General features: G+C 37.3%; 3 protein-coding genes across 3 annotated transcripts; 2 read left to right on the plus strand and 1 right to left on the minus strand.

Annotated features, from left to right (window-relative positions):
* The first annotated feature begins 1,030 nt into the window (after positions 1-1,030).
* Positions 1,031-9,575, plus strand: LOC107907691 (aminoacylase-1). Its single transcript, XM_041095580.1, has 6 exons — positions 1,031-1,631; positions 1,699-1,961; positions 7,422-7,613; positions 8,373-8,510; positions 8,809-9,048; positions 9,152-9,575. Exons 1-6 carry the CDS (start codon positions 1,031-1,033, stop codon positions 9,263-9,265), a joined length of 1,548 nt encoding a protein of 515 aa, XP_040951514.1. The 3' UTR covers positions 9,266-9,575.
* An 844-nt stretch (positions 9,576-10,419) lies between these two features.
* Positions 10,420-12,897, plus strand: LOC107940753 (uncharacterized). The gene is made up of 2 exons (XM_016874201.2): positions 10,420-10,922; positions 12,493-12,897. The coding sequence occupies exons 1-2, from the start codon at positions 10,743-10,745 to the stop codon at positions 12,664-12,666; spliced, it is 354 nt and encodes a 117-aa protein (XP_016729690.1). The 5' UTR covers positions 10,420-10,742; the 3' UTR covers positions 12,667-12,897.
* Positions 12,898-13,034: 137 nt separating this feature from the next.
* LOC107940757 (uncharacterized) lies at positions 13,035-16,176 on the minus strand. Its single transcript, XM_016874205.2, has 2 exons — positions 14,308-16,176; positions 13,035-14,174 (listed from the first exon to the last, which is right to left on the minus strand). The coding sequence occupies exons 1-2, from the start codon at positions 14,336-14,338 to the stop codon at positions 13,834-13,836; spliced, it is 372 nt and encodes a 123-aa protein (XP_016729694.1). The 5' UTR covers positions 14,339-16,176; the 3' UTR covers positions 13,035-13,833.
* Between the last annotated feature and the right edge of the window lie 614 nt (positions 16,177-16,790).

Raw genomic sequence — 16,790 nt, forward strand, 5'->3', positions numbered from 1 at the left:
TCAAATCAGTTAAATTATTGATTCACTAATCTAATTGATTTATTTAATTTAATTAAATAAATTATTAAAAATTCATCAAAAGTAAAAAAAAATCTAATTTTATTAGTTGTTTACCTTGTTCAATAAGTTCGTACTAATTCTCATGACAATTGATCTAATGTCTCTCTTTGGATCGACACTCCACTCGATTTCCTATCTAACTGGTTAAGTCTAATTCAAACTATAGTATTCACCTTACAACCCATGTTATGGGTTCGAGTTTAAAGGATTGTTTGGTTAGATGCTAGCATAATTACACCTTTTGATAAAAAGTAGTGTAGTTGGAATCAAATCGGACTAGTCACTAAAAATAATTGGATTAAGAATCAACAAGTATTGAACCGACCTTTAAATAAACTATTCGAAACAAGTAAAAATTTAAAAATCGAAAAAAAGTCAACAGTTAAACTGATTTATTATTATTTTAATAATTTCAAACAAGTTGAATTGAGAACAAAATAAAAAATAAAAAATTGGGGGAAAATCCACAACTCAGCTGATTTATAATTTCTTATTAATTTTGGTGAATCTTTTCATTATCATAAGATTGATGATTAAATCAATTAAATTGAAAAATGATGATTTAATGAGTTTTATAATCAATAGAATTTTTTTTAGTATAATCATAAATATTTTTATCTATTTTAAAGATGTATTTCTAAATTCTAATTTAAATTGAATTTGAATGGAAAGTGAAATATTATACAGCAGGTTTAATTTATTTTTATCTCATACTATAATCTAGTTATAGTATCTAATCACTCTATGAACCTAATTTTACGCTAAAACCCTAAACCAGTTAGTTTTATTTTCATTTTGTTGTTGTTCCACCGGTCTAATTTTTTAATGTTAACGTACTCAACAGTAAAAAAACATAACGTAACTGTTTGTGACTGTTAATAATGTTATGTTTCCACTTTCCAGTCATTTCAGCGTTAACGTTAAACTCAGGCCCGCTACTCCAAGTCAAAGCCGACCGGGAACTCAATCAATGGAGAAACCTTACACTTTCAATCTTCTTCATCTACTCTTCCTCTATTTACTGCTTCCATTTCTCTCAAATTCGATACCACCACCAGCCCAAACCGACCACTCCGAAATCATATCAAGGTTCCAACGATACCTCCAAATCAACACTTCCCAACCATCCCCAGACTACCAAAAATCTACCCATTTCATTCTATCCCAAGCCGATTCCCTCTCTTTACAATCCCAAGTCATCGAATTCGTTCAAGGCAAGCCAATTGTGCTCCTTCAATGGCCAGGCTCCGACCCTTCCTTGCCTTCCATCCTCCTTAACTCTCACACTGACGTCGTCCCTTCTGAGTATTCGAAGTGGGTTCATCCTCCTTTTGGAGCTCACATCGACGAACAAGGAAATATCTTTGCTAGAGGCTCTCAGGATATGAAGTGCGTTGGCATGCAGTACCTAGAAGCTATTCGTAGGTTGAGGTTTTCTGGGTTTTGCCCAAAACGATCTCTTTACCTGTCGTTTGTTCCTGATGAGGAGATTGATAGCCGTGATGGTGCTGAGATGCTTGCTTCCTCTGATGTCTTCAAGAATATGAATGTCGATATAGTGCTTGATGAAGGTAACAATATTTTAAGTCATTTAAATTTGTTTATAATTGTTGGATAATATTGTGTTTTGAGGAACAGGGTTGGCTTCTCCCAATGAGAACTACAGGGTATTCTATGGGGAGAGGGCTCCATGGTGGTTGGTTATAAAGTCAAATGGAGCTCCTGGACATGGGGCGAAGCTTTATGAGAATAGTGCCATGGAGAACCTTTTCAAGAGCATTGAGAGTATTAGGAGGTTCAGGGCTTCTCAGTTCGATTTGGTGAAGGCAAGTTTGAAGGCTGAAGGGGAAGTCATCTCGGTTAATATGGCCGTTTTGAAGGCTGGCACGTCTTCCCCAATAGTAAGTCTCTTGGTTTAACTCACTTCAGTTTGTATTTTACATGTATTGGTATTACTGCTTTGATTACGTCGAAGACAATTAATAATGGTTGCCATTAACATTAACGGGAGACAATCAATAATGACAACCACCAACTTTGGAAAAGTGGCAAGGGATAATTTTTTTTTTGGTCCTTGAGATAATGGTCTATTTATTGTTTGGTCCTTGAACCTCAACTATAAATAGGCCTTCTCATTTCTCATTTCAATTCATCCCAACCAATCTTTCTCTCTTAGTTTTCTCTCTTCTCCCATTTGAGAATTCTTAAGGAATTCTATTTGTTTGTAATATTTTGGAGATAGTAAAGTTATCATCTGGTGTTAGTGCCCGAGGACGTAGGTATAATTTACCGAACCTCGTTAAAACTCTTGTGTTCTTTCTTGTCCTATTTTTCTTTCAATATTTGAGGGTATAATAGTAGTATTTAATTGTGCTATTAAATTACTATAGAAGGGATATTCTGTCTAAGGAAAGACTTGGTATTTAAGAGATCCATGTGATCCACCTCTCTTTCCTGGGAATTGAACTTTGTGTGATTTTTTAGTACAATAATTTACACGCTTTCGACCCTATTGGAACAACAAGTGGTATCAAGAGCCGAAGGTTAATCGTAGTATGCTCTGTGGTTGCAGTTTAAACTGATCTTCCACATTAGAAAAGATTTCCTTAGGTATATTGAAAGATTATGGAGAAAACGGTTGGTGTAGGAGCTTCAACATCGTCCACGTGGATAAGACCGACAATTACAAATGCAAGATTGGCCGTGGAGATCTTTGATGGCACGGGCCATTTTGGTATGTGGCAAAGTGAGGTTCTAAATGCCCTTTTTCAGCAGGGTCCAGACATTGCCATTGATGAAGAGAAACCAGATGATGTACAGGAGAAAGATTGGAAGGCGATCAATCAGTTGGCATGTGGCACAATTCGATCATGCCTTTCTCGAGAGCAGAGGTATGCTTTTTCAAAGGAGACTTCTGCAAATAAGTTGTGGGTGGCACTTGAAGAAAATTTTTTGAAGAAAAACAGTCAAAATAAGCTCCACTTGAAGAAAAGACTGTTTCGCTTCACATACGTCCCAAGTACCACAATGAATGATCACATCACCAAATTTAATCAGTTAGTCACTGATTTGGTGAATATGGATGAGACATTCAAAGATGAAGATTTGGCTTTGATGCTGTTGGGGTCACTTCCTGAGGAGTTTGAGTTCCTAGAAACTACTCTACTTCATGGCAGGAGTGATATATCTCTGAGCGAAGTCTGTGCGGCCTTATACAGTTATGAACAGAGAAAGAAGGACAAACAGAAAAACTCAATCAGAGATATAGAAGCTTTAGTAGTCCGAGGTCGTTCATACACTCGGAAGAAAACTCAAAAGGGGAGATCAAAGTCAAAGTCCAGACTCGGGAAAGATGAATGTGCTTTTTGTCATGAGAAAGGCCACTGGAAGAAAATTTGTCCAAAGCTGAAGAATAAGGGAAAAGCTACTGTAGATGCTTGTGTTGCTAAGCATGATACTAGTGACTCTGAACTATCACTGGTTGCATCATCATCGTCGTTCCATTCAGATGAGTGGATATTGGATTCGGGTTGTACCTATCATATGTCCCCTAACCGGGAGTGGTTCTCTGATTTAGTAGAACTAAATGGAGGAGTTGTTTATATGGGCAATGACAATGCCTGTAAAACTGTTGGGATAGGTTCAATCCAATTAAAGAATAAAGATGGATCAACTAGAGTTCTGACTGATGTTCGGTACGTGCCCAGTTTGAAGAAAAATCTCATCTCATTGGGAGCCTTGGAATCCAATGGTTCAGTTGTTACTATGAGAGATGGGGTTTTGAAAGTGACATTTGGCGCACTTGTGATATTGAAGGGCATCAGGAAAAATAACTTGTATTACTACCAAGGTAGTACAGTTATTGGAGCAGTCGCTGCAGCTTCCGGCAACAAAGAATTGGACTCAATACAGTTGTGGCATATGAAGTTGGGACATGCCAGCGAAAAATCCTTGCAAATTCTGGCAAAGCAAGGATTGTTGAAAGGTGCAAAGGCTTGCAAATTAAAATTTTGCGAGCATTGTGTTCTGGGAAAGCAAAAGAGAGTGAAATTCGGTACTGCTATCCATAATACAAAAGGTATTTTGGAATATGTTCACTCAGATGTGTGGGGGCCTTCCAAGACACCTTCATTGGGAGGAAAACACTACTTTGTTACTTTTGTTGATGACTTTTCCAGAAGAGTTTGGGTGTATACCATGAGAACTAAGGATGAAGTGCTTAGAGTTTTTCTTAAATGGAAAACTATGATCGAAAACCAGACTGGCAAGAAAATCAAGCGGCTTAGGACGGACAATGGAGGGGAATATAAAAGTGATCCGTTCTTCGATGTGTGCCAAGAGTATGGTATTGTTCGACATTTCACAGTTAGGGATACACCACAGCAGAATGGATTGGCAGAGTGTATGAATCGAACATTGCTGGAGAAAGTTCGATGTATGCTGTCCAATACTGGGTTGGGCAAGCAATTTTGGGCTGAGGCTGTGACATACGCTGGCCATCTTGTTAATCGTTTGCCATCATCTGCATTAGAAAGAAAAACTCCTATGGAGGTATGGTCTGGAAAACCGGCTACAGATTATGATTCCTTACATGTGTTTGGAACCACTGCATATTACCATGTGAAGGAGTCAAAGTTAGATCCGAGGGCAAAGAAAGCTCTCTTTATGGGAATCACTTCTGGAGTGAAGGGATTTCGTCTTTGGTGCTTAAGCACAAAGAAAATGATCTGTAGCAGAGATGTTACCTTTGATGAATCTGCCACATTGAAAAAGGTAGCAGATAAAGATATTCAGACGAGCAATACTCCACAGCAGGTGGAGTGTACTCCAAAACAGGTGGAGTTTGAGCAGATGGGGATTTGCCCAGTTAATAAGTCTAATTCTCCAGCCACAATGGAGGAATTAGAGGTTAAAGAGGTTCTGACCCAAGAACCACTAAGTACACCAGAACCAGTTGCAGTTGCAAGGCCACGGAGAGAAATTCGTAAACCTGCTCGATTTACTGATATGGTGGCCTACGCCCTTCCCGTTGTTGATGATATTCCTATCACTTATCAAGAAGCAATGCAAAACTTAGAAAGTGATAAATGGAAAAGCGCCATGGATGAAGAAATACAGTCTCTCCGGAAGAACAATACTTGGGAGTTGGCGCAATTACCGAAAGGTAAAAGGGCAATCGGATGCAAGTGGGTATTCGCAAAGAAAGATGGATCTCCTAGCAAGAAGGATATTCGCTACAAGGCAAGATTGGTAGCTAAAGGCTACGCTCAGAAGGAGGGAATTGACTACAATGATGTATTTTCCCCTGTTGTGAAGCATTCCTCCATTAGAATTTTGTTGGCCTTGGTAGCACAGTTGAATTTGGAGCTAGCTCAACTTGATGTTAAGACGGCTTTCTTGCATGGTGAGTTAGAAGAGGAGATCTATATGACTCAGCCCGAAGGATACACAGATGCTGGTGGTAGAAATTGGGTTTGTAAGCTGAACAAATCGCTATATGGATTGAAGCAATCCCCGAGGCAGTGGTACAAGCGATTTGATAGCTTTATGAGAAGGTAGAAGTATACAAGAAGCAAATATGACAATTGTGTATATTTGTAGAAGCTGCATGACGGATCTTTCATTTATCTACTCTTGTATGTTGATGATATGTTAATCGCTTCGAAGAGCCAAAATGAGATAGATAAGCTGAAGGCTCAGTTGAATCAAGAGTTCGAGATGAAAGATCTAGGTGAGGCCAAGAAGATTCTCGGCATGGAGATAAGTAGAGATAGACCGAGAGGCAAGCTCTGTTTAAATCAGAAGCAATATCTGAAAAAGGTATTACAATGTTTTGGTGTAAATGAAAACACAAAACATGTACGTACCCCACTTGCTTCTCATTTGAAACTTAGTGCTCAATTATCTCCGAAGACTGAAGATGAAAGAGAATATATGGCGAAAGTCCCATATGCTAATGTAGTTGGGAGTTTGATGTATGCGATGGTGTGTACGAGGCTTGACATTTCACAAGCTGTTGGAGTTGTGAGCAGGTATATGCATGATCCTGGAAAAGGACATTGGCAAGCTGTGAAATGGATTCTACGGTATCTTCGAAAAACCGTAGATGTTGGTTTAATTTTTGAACAGGATGAAGCACTTGGTCAGTTTGTAGTTGGATATGTTGATTCCGACTTTGCTGGTGATTTAGATAAACGTCGTTCAACTACGGGGTATCTGTTTACTCTTGCGAAAGCCCCAGTGAGTTGGAAGTCTAACTTACAGTCTACAGTAGCTGTGTCTACTACAGAGGCAGAATATATGGCAGTTACAGAAGCTGTTAAGGAGGCTATTTGGCTTAATGGATTGTTGAAAGACTTAGGAGTTGTTCAAAGTCACATAAGTTTATATTGTGACAGTCAGAGTGCTATCCATTTAGCGAAAAATCAAGTCTATCATTCAAGAACCAAGCATATCGACGTAAGATATCACTTTGTGAGGGAAGTCTTTGAAAAAGGAAAAATTCTACTTCAGAAGATTCCGACAGCAGATAATCCCGCAGATATGATGACCAAGGTGGTAACAACAATCAAGTTTAATCATTGTTTGAACTTGATTAACATCCTGAGAATTTGAGCACCTTCAGGTGTATGGCGCTCGAGAGCGCATTTGTAGGCACTACAAAAGATAGCTTTATCGAATTTGGAGAGTTGAAGGAAGTGTGTGAAGATGTGATTATCCTAATCAAATCTTCAAGGTGGAGATTGTTAACATTAATGGAAGACAATTAATAATGGTTGCCATTAACATTAACGGGAGACAATCAATAATGACAACCACCAACTTTGGAAAAGTGGCAAGGGATAATTTTTTTTTTGGTCCTTGAGATAATGGGCTATTTATTGTTTGGTCTTTGAACCTCAACTATAAATAGTCCTTCTCATTTCTCATTTCAATTCATCCCAACCAATCTTTCTCTCTTAGTTTTCTCTCTTCTCCCATTTGAGAATTCTTAAGGAATTCTATTTGTTTGTAATACTTTGGAGATAGTAAAGTTATCATCTGGTGTTAGTGCCCGAGGACGTAGGTATAATTTACCGAACCTCGTTAAAACTCTTGTATTCTTTCTTGTCCTATTTTTCTTTCAATATTTGAGGGTATAATAGTAGTATTTAATTGTGCTATTAAATTACTATAGAAGGGATATTCTGTCTAAGGAAAGACTTGGTATTTAAGAGATCCATGTGATCCACCTCTCTTTCCTGGGAATTGAACTTTGTGTGATTTTTTAGTACAATAATTTACACGCTTCCGACCCTATTGGAACAACAAACTACAGGGTATTCTATGGGGAGAGGGCTCCATGGTGGTTGGTTATAAAGTCAAATGGAGCTCCTGGACATGGGGCGAAGCTTTATGAGAATAGTGCCATGGAGAACCTTTTCAAGAGCATTGAGAGTATTAGGAGGTTCAGGGCTTCTCAGTTCGATTTGGTGAAGGCAGGTTTGAAGGCTGAAGGGGAAGTCATCTCGGTTAATATGGCCGTTTTGAAGGCTGGCACGTCTTCCCCAACAGTAAGTCTCTTGGTTTAACTCACTTCAGTTTGTATTTTACATGTACTGGTATTACTGCTTTGATTACGTCTTTCAATCTGATATTTGCTGTACAGTTCCCTAGCTAAAGTTGTTTTCTGGTTCTAGTTTAGTTCCTGATTTTAATCATAAAAATCACTGAAGAATTTGCCTGTATTGCATCTGTCAAAGGATTGTTTAATTGTCTCATGTAGAAGGTGGCTTCACTGGCTTTTTCGAGCTGGATTGGTGCATAGATACCTTTCATCAATTGCCAAGATTAGTAATGAGCTTTCATTTTTATTGAAACACTCGTGTCAATGCATATTTGGACATTAGGAAAAAAAATTAAACATACCCGGATTAGATACATATCTGGGTCTGAAACTTACAGCTGAGTCGTAAGACAAGGCAAGTTATGCAGACTCTGCAAAGCCTAAAGACGAGGCATCCTACTAGGCTTGGATGGAATATTGAGGCTGTTTTCATGAGTTTTATTGGAGCATAAGTAACTTCTAACATTTGGAAAATTAATTTGCTTTTTAGAAATTAGATGTGTTATCTGTCAGTTTGCAAAGCTCTAGGCCTGTAGCATAATTGCATTGTTTCATATGGCAAATAATGACGAGTATACTGTCTGCTTTTTATAGCTTTGTTGGTATGTCGCAGTCCACACACGTATTCTTTTCATTAATATAAACTATTAGTGATATCTTGATTTCAGCCTCTAAGTTGCAGTTCTTCTTCTTGTTTGCCTGCCAGGGTTTCGTCATGAATTTGCAGCCCTCAGAAGCAGAGGCTGGTTTTGATATTCGAATACCACCGATTGGTGATTTAGAGTCGCTGGAGAAACAGATAGCTGAGGAATGGGCACCTGCTTCGCGGAACATGACATTTGAGGTAGAGACATTGAAACATTTCTCACTTTGAAAGCAAATTGGATATTTGGTAATACTATAAAAGAATGGTTAATATTTTTAGTAAACTATTACTGTCACATTTCATAGAAACTTCAATATATATCAGCTTGAGATCTCATGAATCACAAAGATAACTAAATGAAGAAAATAAAGGGGTTGGAAAGCTATCCATTTCTAGGAGTTTCGCATAGTAGTTTGCCATTTGCATGCCACAAATTCTATCTCATAAACCTAAGCGGTCTTTTGTTGCTTTTTGAACCGGTTATCTGTTTTGGCAGTTTAAGGCAAAGGGTATACTGCATGATGACCTGGGAAGGCCCCTTGTGACTGCAACCGACAGTTCTAATCCATGGTGGACTCTGTTGGAAGAAGCTATCAAGAAAGCTAATGGAAAAATAGGAAAGCCTGAGATATTTCCTGCCTCTACAGATGCTCAAAATTTTCGGAAACTAGGCCTGCCGGCTATCGGCTTCTCACCTATGGCTAACACTCCTATTTTGCTTCATGACCATAATGAGGTATATCTTGTATGATTACCCTCATATGTCAATAGCAAATTAGGCTGCTAGCAACTATCTGGCATGTGATTTGACTGTTTTCTTTTCTACCTTATTATTGCAGTTCCTAAACCAAGCCGAATACTTGAGAGGAATCGAGGTATATGAGTCTATAATCAAAGCTTACACATCATACATCCCGCCTGGAGGACATGGAGATTCACGAGATGAGTTGTAAGGTACCAGCAATGTACATCTTCATACTTAAAGGTATATCCTCAATGATGTATCGATGATGAGGGAAACAGTTTTACCACTTATCTATGCTAAAGAGAACATGGTTCATCATGCAACTTCCTGGATAATGTGGTATTTGAACATGCCTGATGTGTCATGTCTTCTTCTTGTCATGGCATTTCATTTTGCCAGTTTACTTTGTGGTTGAACAATAGCGTCTGATGTTTTGATAACCATCATCATGTTCTGAAGAATGCTTACATGTTTGAAGCTTTAATGACTATATTCAAGATCAACAATCTTATTCTTTATATTTTAATTTGACATAATTTAATCTCTTTATTTTTGTTACCTCAATATTTAATCCAAATAATTAATACTGTTAGTTATTCCAGTTAAAATGTTGAATCCAACTCATCAAACTAATATCAAATTTTTTTAGGGTTAATATACTATTTAGTACCTATATTTGCCTAGAATGTTTAGTTTGGTACTTGAGTTTTTATTTTCCCCAATTTGGTACCTAATTTTGGTTTCAATACAGTTTGGTATTTGAGTTTTTTCAAATTGATACTTGGGTTTTTCTTTGTTCCATACAAATACCTCCTAAGTTTGACTTTAATGCTTAATTTGATACTTGAGTTTTTTTTTGTTTCAATTAAGTACATATATTTTTTTACTAGAGCACAATGTCAAATATTTATTGGACCGCATGATGTTGCTTAGTTTGTGTACCGAATTGAACATTGAAATCAAACTTAGGTACCAAATTGTGACAAAAAAAATCAGGTATCAAATTGAATATTGAAGTCAAATATAGATACCAAATGGTATATTAATATTTATTTTTAGTGGAGAGGGTGTTTTTAAGAAAAATACATATAATTATTTAACCAGGCTGACTAATAACATTATAAAAATAAAAAAAATCAAATTATACAAAATAAAATAAAAACAATCTCAAATTTGAGAATAATAAACGGACCAAAACCATAAATTACCCCATTTTCCATATTTCTGGCAGCACGACGAGAAGCGACAAGGACGAAAGCAGCGTTTCCGAAGGAATCAATGGTGGGCTGGGATGAAATGAGGCCCCAACGTGGGCCTTCTAGTCCACAAACAAAACAAAAGGTTATGAATTGGTTGCTTCCTTGTTCACGCATTTTATTTCCATTTTTTTTCTCCAAAAAGAAATTTTCTTTTTCGGCGATTAGCCGATTATCATCATTACTTTGCCTTGATACGGTGAAATACCTTGCTTTCTCTGGGTTGTTTTTATTAGGTCTCTTCTCTCGTTTTCATTATTATTTACAAAGAAAAAACGGAAAGCATCCGTTTGAAAATAACGGGTTCAAAGGCCTCTCATTCGATGTTCGATCCACTCTACTGAAAGAGTTTGGCAGTGGCTAACAGTTCTCTGGTTCACTACAAAAAGAAAAAAAGGGTCGAGCGGTAGCTTAATAGAAAAGACAAAGATGTCGCTGAGAATAAAAGCAGTGGTCGATAAGTTCGTGGAGGAGCTGAAAGAGGCCTTGGAGGCCGACATGCATGACAGAGAAATGAAGGAAAGAGAGATGCAAACTTACATCGAGGAACGCGAGCGCGAAGTCGCCGAGCGTGAAGCTGCCTGGAAGGCCGAGCTTTCTCGCCGTGAGGTCTGCTTTTATCCCTTCTCTTTCGCAATTAAAGAAAAATGGGAAATTTTTAGTTGATTGTTTGTCGTTAATTGGTATAAAAACAGTTTCTTGATTACACTGCGTTACGACTGTTTTTAAACTCTTTTTTTTCCCCAGTTAATGGAAAGTGAGGTTGATAAGCATAGAGATTGAAGACTATGTTTTTATTTATCTTGAATTGGGGGTTCTTAAAAATGGGTGTTTGTTGTTTTTATTTGTTAATTCTTAATGAGTGGCTAATTTGCTTAAATTCTTGCCTTTATGCTGGTAAATTTCTGGTATCTTTTGATAATGATGAACATTTAGTTTTCATGGTTTGTAGAAACAGGTTCTTCAATTTCTGTTGAGAATACATTTGCTCTTAAATTGTCGCAATGATGATGAGAACTACATATGAGCATTTAGGACATAATTTTTCTTTCCATAAGTGTGCTTGGTAGGAGAGACGGAAAAATGGAAAGAAAATTACCTTTTTCTTTTCATGCATTGCTCGGTAGAGGTGCAAAAATGGAAGGAAAGAAAATAAAACATTTGAAAAATGCATAATTTTGAACTCACATGCACATCTTTCTCATTTTCTCTCCTCACTATTCCAATTTGGAAGGATTGATTTTTATGCGTTAGGTTGTTAAATGATTTGCTCTCCTATTTTCTTCCCCCTTACTTTTCTTCCTTACCTTACACACTCAAAATTCATTTTCTTTCCACTTTTCCTTTCCTTCCTCCCATCCCTCCAGTTTTCCAACCAACCAAGCACACCCTTAACGTCCTTGATTAGGGTGATGCTGTTAGATTGCCATGAACCATTTCCTCCTTTGCTATGTTTTTACTATTTAGCTTCAACTCTTTATTTGTCTTGAAGTTTCCATGTCCAACACCTTTGGCCAGCGCATATTTGGAGAATGATATGAGATATGACCCATTAAAAACCTTCCAAATACATTGAAAAGCTTCAAAATTTCGAATATAAGACACATTCGTAGCTGATACTCATTCCTAATAAGTGACATAGTTTGTTTATCAAGACATGTTGCTGATTAGCTAAATTGCTCATGAAATTATTGATGTTGGTGTTGTTTCTTCTATGTCTAGTCCTTTTGAGTTTAGTGGTCTCTTCATAGGGTTTGACATGCTTTTATCTTTGTTAATACGTGAATCAAAGTGGGAGCTTGTGTATGAATTGACTTTGATTAGTTCATATCCTTGGCATAGTAAAGAGAATTCCAAATCGAAATCCTTGGTGGTTTGGTTATCTGTAGACCTACAGTCACTACTATAAGGTTGTTTCTGATGTGTTCAGTATGCTGATTGAGTTACAGAGAATTCAAATCCGAACTTGTCAGGGTTCAATTATCTGTAGATGTATAGTCTCTGGTGTAAGGGAATTTCCAATATATTTAGCATGCACATGAATGATTTTAAACTATTCTGATTGAGTTGAGCCTAATTGCAGTATAAAAAGTACATGGTTGCATAAGTGTATACTTTTGTCCTGCGGCAGTTGCTTGACAAATCTTTGTTCTTCGGAACATAATTTTTTATCTTCCAGGCAGAGATTGCCCGACAAGAGGCTAGGCTAAAGATGGAAAAAGAAAACCTCGAAAAAGAGAAAAGCGTCCTGATGGGAACAGCATCGAATCAAGATAACCAAGACGGGGCTCTCGAAATCACTGTAAGTGGCGAGAAATACAGATGCCTGAGGTTCGCAAAGGCAAAGAAATAAAGAAGATGAAGAAGCTTTGATGTCTTTTCCTAGATTTGCTGCAGCAAGTTTGCTTTATTATTATTATTTTTTAGAATCTATTCATTCTATATGCATTGATAAATATACTTGTAGGTTTGCTTCCAGACACACATCCTGTTGACAGTATCTGTATGATTCCATTTCAATGAAGAAAGGCAAAAAAAGAAAGAAAAAAAGAAAACAAGGTTGCCATCTTCTTTTGATGATTCTTATGATTAGTGTCACGGTCTACAAAAACTTACAAAGTATTGTCTGCATTCACCCGTTGGGGGACACAGTTTTTGTTCATTGAAAGACATCTCACAGCTTGAAAAGGTGCGAACACCTTAATTATAACCCTGTTTCTACTTTGGTAACAGACAGGAAGCCAGAACAATTTTTAGACGGCGGGATGAAATTTTAATTTTTTATAGTTTATATTTTTATAATTTGTAAAAGATTAAATCAAATTTTTATAATTTTAGGGGGCTCAAATTGTAATTTTATCTTTATTAATTTAAAAGTTTTTAAATAAATTTAAAGGTTTAAATAACAATTTTACATTTTAAGGGGAGTCGAGGCTCGTGTCAGCTTCCCTGGCTTCGCCCTTGTTATCCCCTGGTAACAGAATGATAGTTCATCTACTAAAGTGTAACAAAATTTATGTCTAAGTGCCAAAGTGAAAAATAAGAATAGTTCAAGGGTTAAATCTTAAATAAAACGAAAGTTCAAAAAATGGATTTACAGAAAAAATTTAGAATCATGATCTAATTTGGTTTTAAGTTTTTTTTTTCATTTATGTCTATAAAATTATTAAATGTTTCTATAAAAAAATTATTAAATTTAATAAAATTTTTTAAAAAATAAAAAATAGTATGTCTTTTTTTTTTGAGTAAAAAAGTTGACTTTCCTTTATGAAAGCAAAATTAAAAGCAAGCCGACAGCACACGAAAAGACAGAGCAAACAAAACCAAATCAAAAGACAAAACATGAAGAACGCAACGAAAACAAAAGATCCTTCCGAGCATGAAACTGAAATCAGAGAAAAACCAGCCAAACTCTCATGAACTGGAAGAGTCTTCTAGTGAGTGAGAGCCAGAGGAAAGCATCCTAGAAGCAGAATAAAATTCGGTGAACCTACTTATCTGAAACGAAAATTTCAATAAATTAATCCAGCGGGTCTGCCCACCAACGATCAGCGGCGACAATAGGCTCCACCGATAGCGGCACCTCCTCCACCCAAAACTGATCAAGACTTTGACCAACACCCATGGCAGCAAGATGGTGAGCAACTCTATTACCCTTTCGAAAGCAATGTTGAACAATAGTATCAGTAAAACAGTTGCTAAGCCTGTATGTTCCTTCTTTAATGAGCACCGCAATCTCTGATCTGTCATCAGACAAGGAGTTGGCTTTCTTAACCACCGCCAAAGAGTTCCCCTCAACAATAACATGCGTGAACTCTAGATTTGCCGCGAAACAGACTACTTGGAAAAAAGCAAGAGCCTCTGCAACAAAAATATTAGGTACATTACTATGCATTTGTATACTTGCTCCCAAAACCAAACTCTCTTCATTCCAAACAATAATCCCTGAATAAGATTGCCTAGAGTGAGACAAGAAAGAGGCATCAAAATTTACTTTCACAAAAGGCCCAAGCAGAGGCTACCATCGCACCTCCGGAACCCCCACACAAAGCTGTGAGCCCTCCCCCAGAAAGGAATACTCCCGAAGGTATGACCGGATGAAAGTCACCACATTCGAAACCGATTGAGGAAGTCCTTCACGATAACTTCTATTACGCCCCATCCACAAAGCCCAAATTGTAAAAAGAATTAAATTGATAGAATCTTCAATGAAATTTGCAACGCTTGCCATACTGTCGCAGCAATCGGACACTCCTGTACAACATTTGTCACAGTTTCTAGTTCAACAGAGCATTTGGGACAAAATCTGTTGTTCATTACCTGCCTATTATAAAGATTAGAAAGCTTAGGAACATAATTGTTACAAAATCACCAGCATGTGATTCGAATTTTCGGTGGAATTTAAGCATGCCACAATTTAGCACAAAAACTACTAGTAAGCGAGATGTCATTGTAGACACCATACGAGTGATCTGTGTGAGAAGACCTTAGTAACATATTGTACACATTTCTCACTGTATGGAGCCCAGTAGGAGAGCTCTTCTAGACAAGAATATCGGGGGGGGGGGGGGAAACTGGGCCAATGGAATACTCAATATTCTCTCAACTTCATCAACTACAAAAAAGTCACGGATTCTAACCTCATCCCGTTTGTATAAATCTGGTACCATAAGGTCACTCACCCAACTAACCGAAGTAGTAACAGTTGTGTGTTGTACCTTGCAGCCACCAGGTCCTGGAAGCCAACAGTCATTCCAAATGGAAATCGAAGTTCCAATGCACACACGCCAGCCTAGACCTTTTTCAAAAAGACCACGCGTACTCCACAAGCTACGCCAAGTATAAGAAGGGTAAGAACCCAACTGAGCATTTAAAAATTTTGAATTTGAAAAATATTTGCCTTTCAAAATCCTACTCAAAAGAAAATCGGGTATCAATAAAATATGCCAAAACTGCTTAGATAATAGTGCAATATTGAACTTGGATAAATCCCGAAAACTCATACCACCTTACAATTTTGGCTCACATAAAGAAGGCCATAAACACTAATGAATTCCTCTTTTCGTGCTGGAATTTTGCCACCAGAATTTACAAATAATAGATTCCAACTCTTTACATAAAGAAGACGGAAGTAAAAAACATTGCATAGCATAGGTCGGAGCTGACTGTAGAACTGATTATATAAAAACATCCTTACCCCCTTAATGACAAAAAACACATACTCCAATTATCAATATACCTTTTGAGCCGGTTATTGAAATGTTGGAAAACTGCTCTTTTTCGCCATCCCACCATAGTTGGAAGATCGAGATATTTCTCCGGGTTAAAAGTAAACTTCACTCCTAAACTAGTACTAATCTGATGGCACACAAACTCATCTACATTCGTACTGAAATAAATCGAAGACTTGTCTAAATTCACTTGTTGTCCCGAATATGCCTTGCATTCTCATAAAATGGATCAAATATTATGAGCACCTGAAACAATGGCCTCCCCAAAGGGAACATTATCATCAGCAAATAATATATATGATAAACGAGGACCAGCTCTGCTAATACGTGTGCCACGAATAATACCCTCCCGCTGTGCTAGCTGGAGCAAGGAAGAAAGACCTTCATCACAGATTAGAAAAAGATAAGACTTAAAAAGGGTCTCCCTAACAGAGACCTCGCAAAGGATGGGCGATTTCTCCCAATTGACCATTAAGCACCATCAGATAGGAAACCGTGTTAATACAACTCATAATCAGTGAAACCCAATGCCTACGAAAACCCATACAAAGCATCATAGTTTCCAAAAAGCTCTACTTAACTCATATCCAGCTTGAGAGCAAAGGAGCCCACTTTACCAACGCTACATTTCTTAAAGGAAAACAAAATCTCATAGGCAATAAGAACGTTATTAGAAATAACTCTGCCAAGAACAAATGCACTTTGAACTTTATCAATACAAACATCGAGTACCCGTTGAAATCTATTCACCAAACACTTTGAAGATTATTTTATAGAGAACGTTGCTATGGCTTCATCAATACTGTGATTGGTGGATGAAAATAAGACTTCAAAAAATTGTTTGGTGATCGAAGCCATGGCGTCCATTGAAGAAACAAAAGACCCATCTTGATCCTTCAAACCAATAACAGTATTTACACATTTTCAATGGGAAGCAAATTTATGAAAGAAAGCAGTGTTACAATCCTTTTGTTTCAACCAATTAGCATGAGCTCATTGCTCCCAATAAATTTCCTCCTTATCTGCTTCCATATTCAATGCTAGCTTGACATCAACAATCTCGGCCAGAATATCCTCAGTAGGATTTTCATTATTCAATTCAACCAAGGGAGCCGATGCTATCCGAGCAGTCCGTTTTTCGATCACGATAGAGAGTCTTCCACTAATCTAACAGAGTTTTGCCCAAATTTTCCAGTCTATAAGGAACATCCCCCTCACAAGTATTCCAGACACAACGAATATCATC

Source organism: Gossypium hirsutum, chromosome A03, assembly GCF_007990345.1.
Source record: "Gossypium hirsutum isolate 1008001.06 chromosome A03, Gossypium_hirsutum_v2.1, whole genome shotgun sequence".
Classification (NCBI taxonomy): Eukaryota; Viridiplantae; Streptophyta; class Magnoliopsida; order Malvales; family Malvaceae; genus Gossypium; species Gossypium hirsutum.

Bases quoted from the DNA above. Each gene is read 5' to 3' on its own strand.
- LOC107907691 (XM_041095580.1), top strand. From the start codon at position 1,031: ATGGAGAAACCTTACACTTTCAATCTTCTTCATCTACTCTTCCTCTAT. The intron at 1,632-1,698 runs GTAACAATATTT...TTTGAGGAACAG, and splicing joins CGATATAGTGCTTGATGAAG to GGTTGGCTTCTCCCAATGAG. The intron at 1,962-7,421 runs GTAAGTCTCTTG...TTGGTTATAAAG, and splicing joins CTGGCACGTCTTCCCCAATA to TCAAATGGAGCTCCTGGACA.
- LOC107940753 (XM_016874201.2), top strand. From the start codon at position 10,743: ATGTCGCTGAGAATAAAAGCAGTGGTCGATAAGTTCGTGGAGGAGCTG. The intron at 10,923-12,492 runs GTCTGCTTTTAT...TTTATCTTCCAG, and splicing joins CCGAGCTTTCTCGCCGTGAG to GCAGAGATTGCCCGACAAGA.
- LOC107940757 (XM_016874205.2), bottom strand. From the start codon at position 14,338: ATGGTAGCCTCTGCTTGGGCCTTTTGTGAAA. The intron at 14,175-14,307 runs GTAAATTTTGAT...TTTTTGTTGCAG, and splicing joins TGCTTGGGCCTTTTGTGAAA to AGGCTCTTGCTTTTTTCCAA.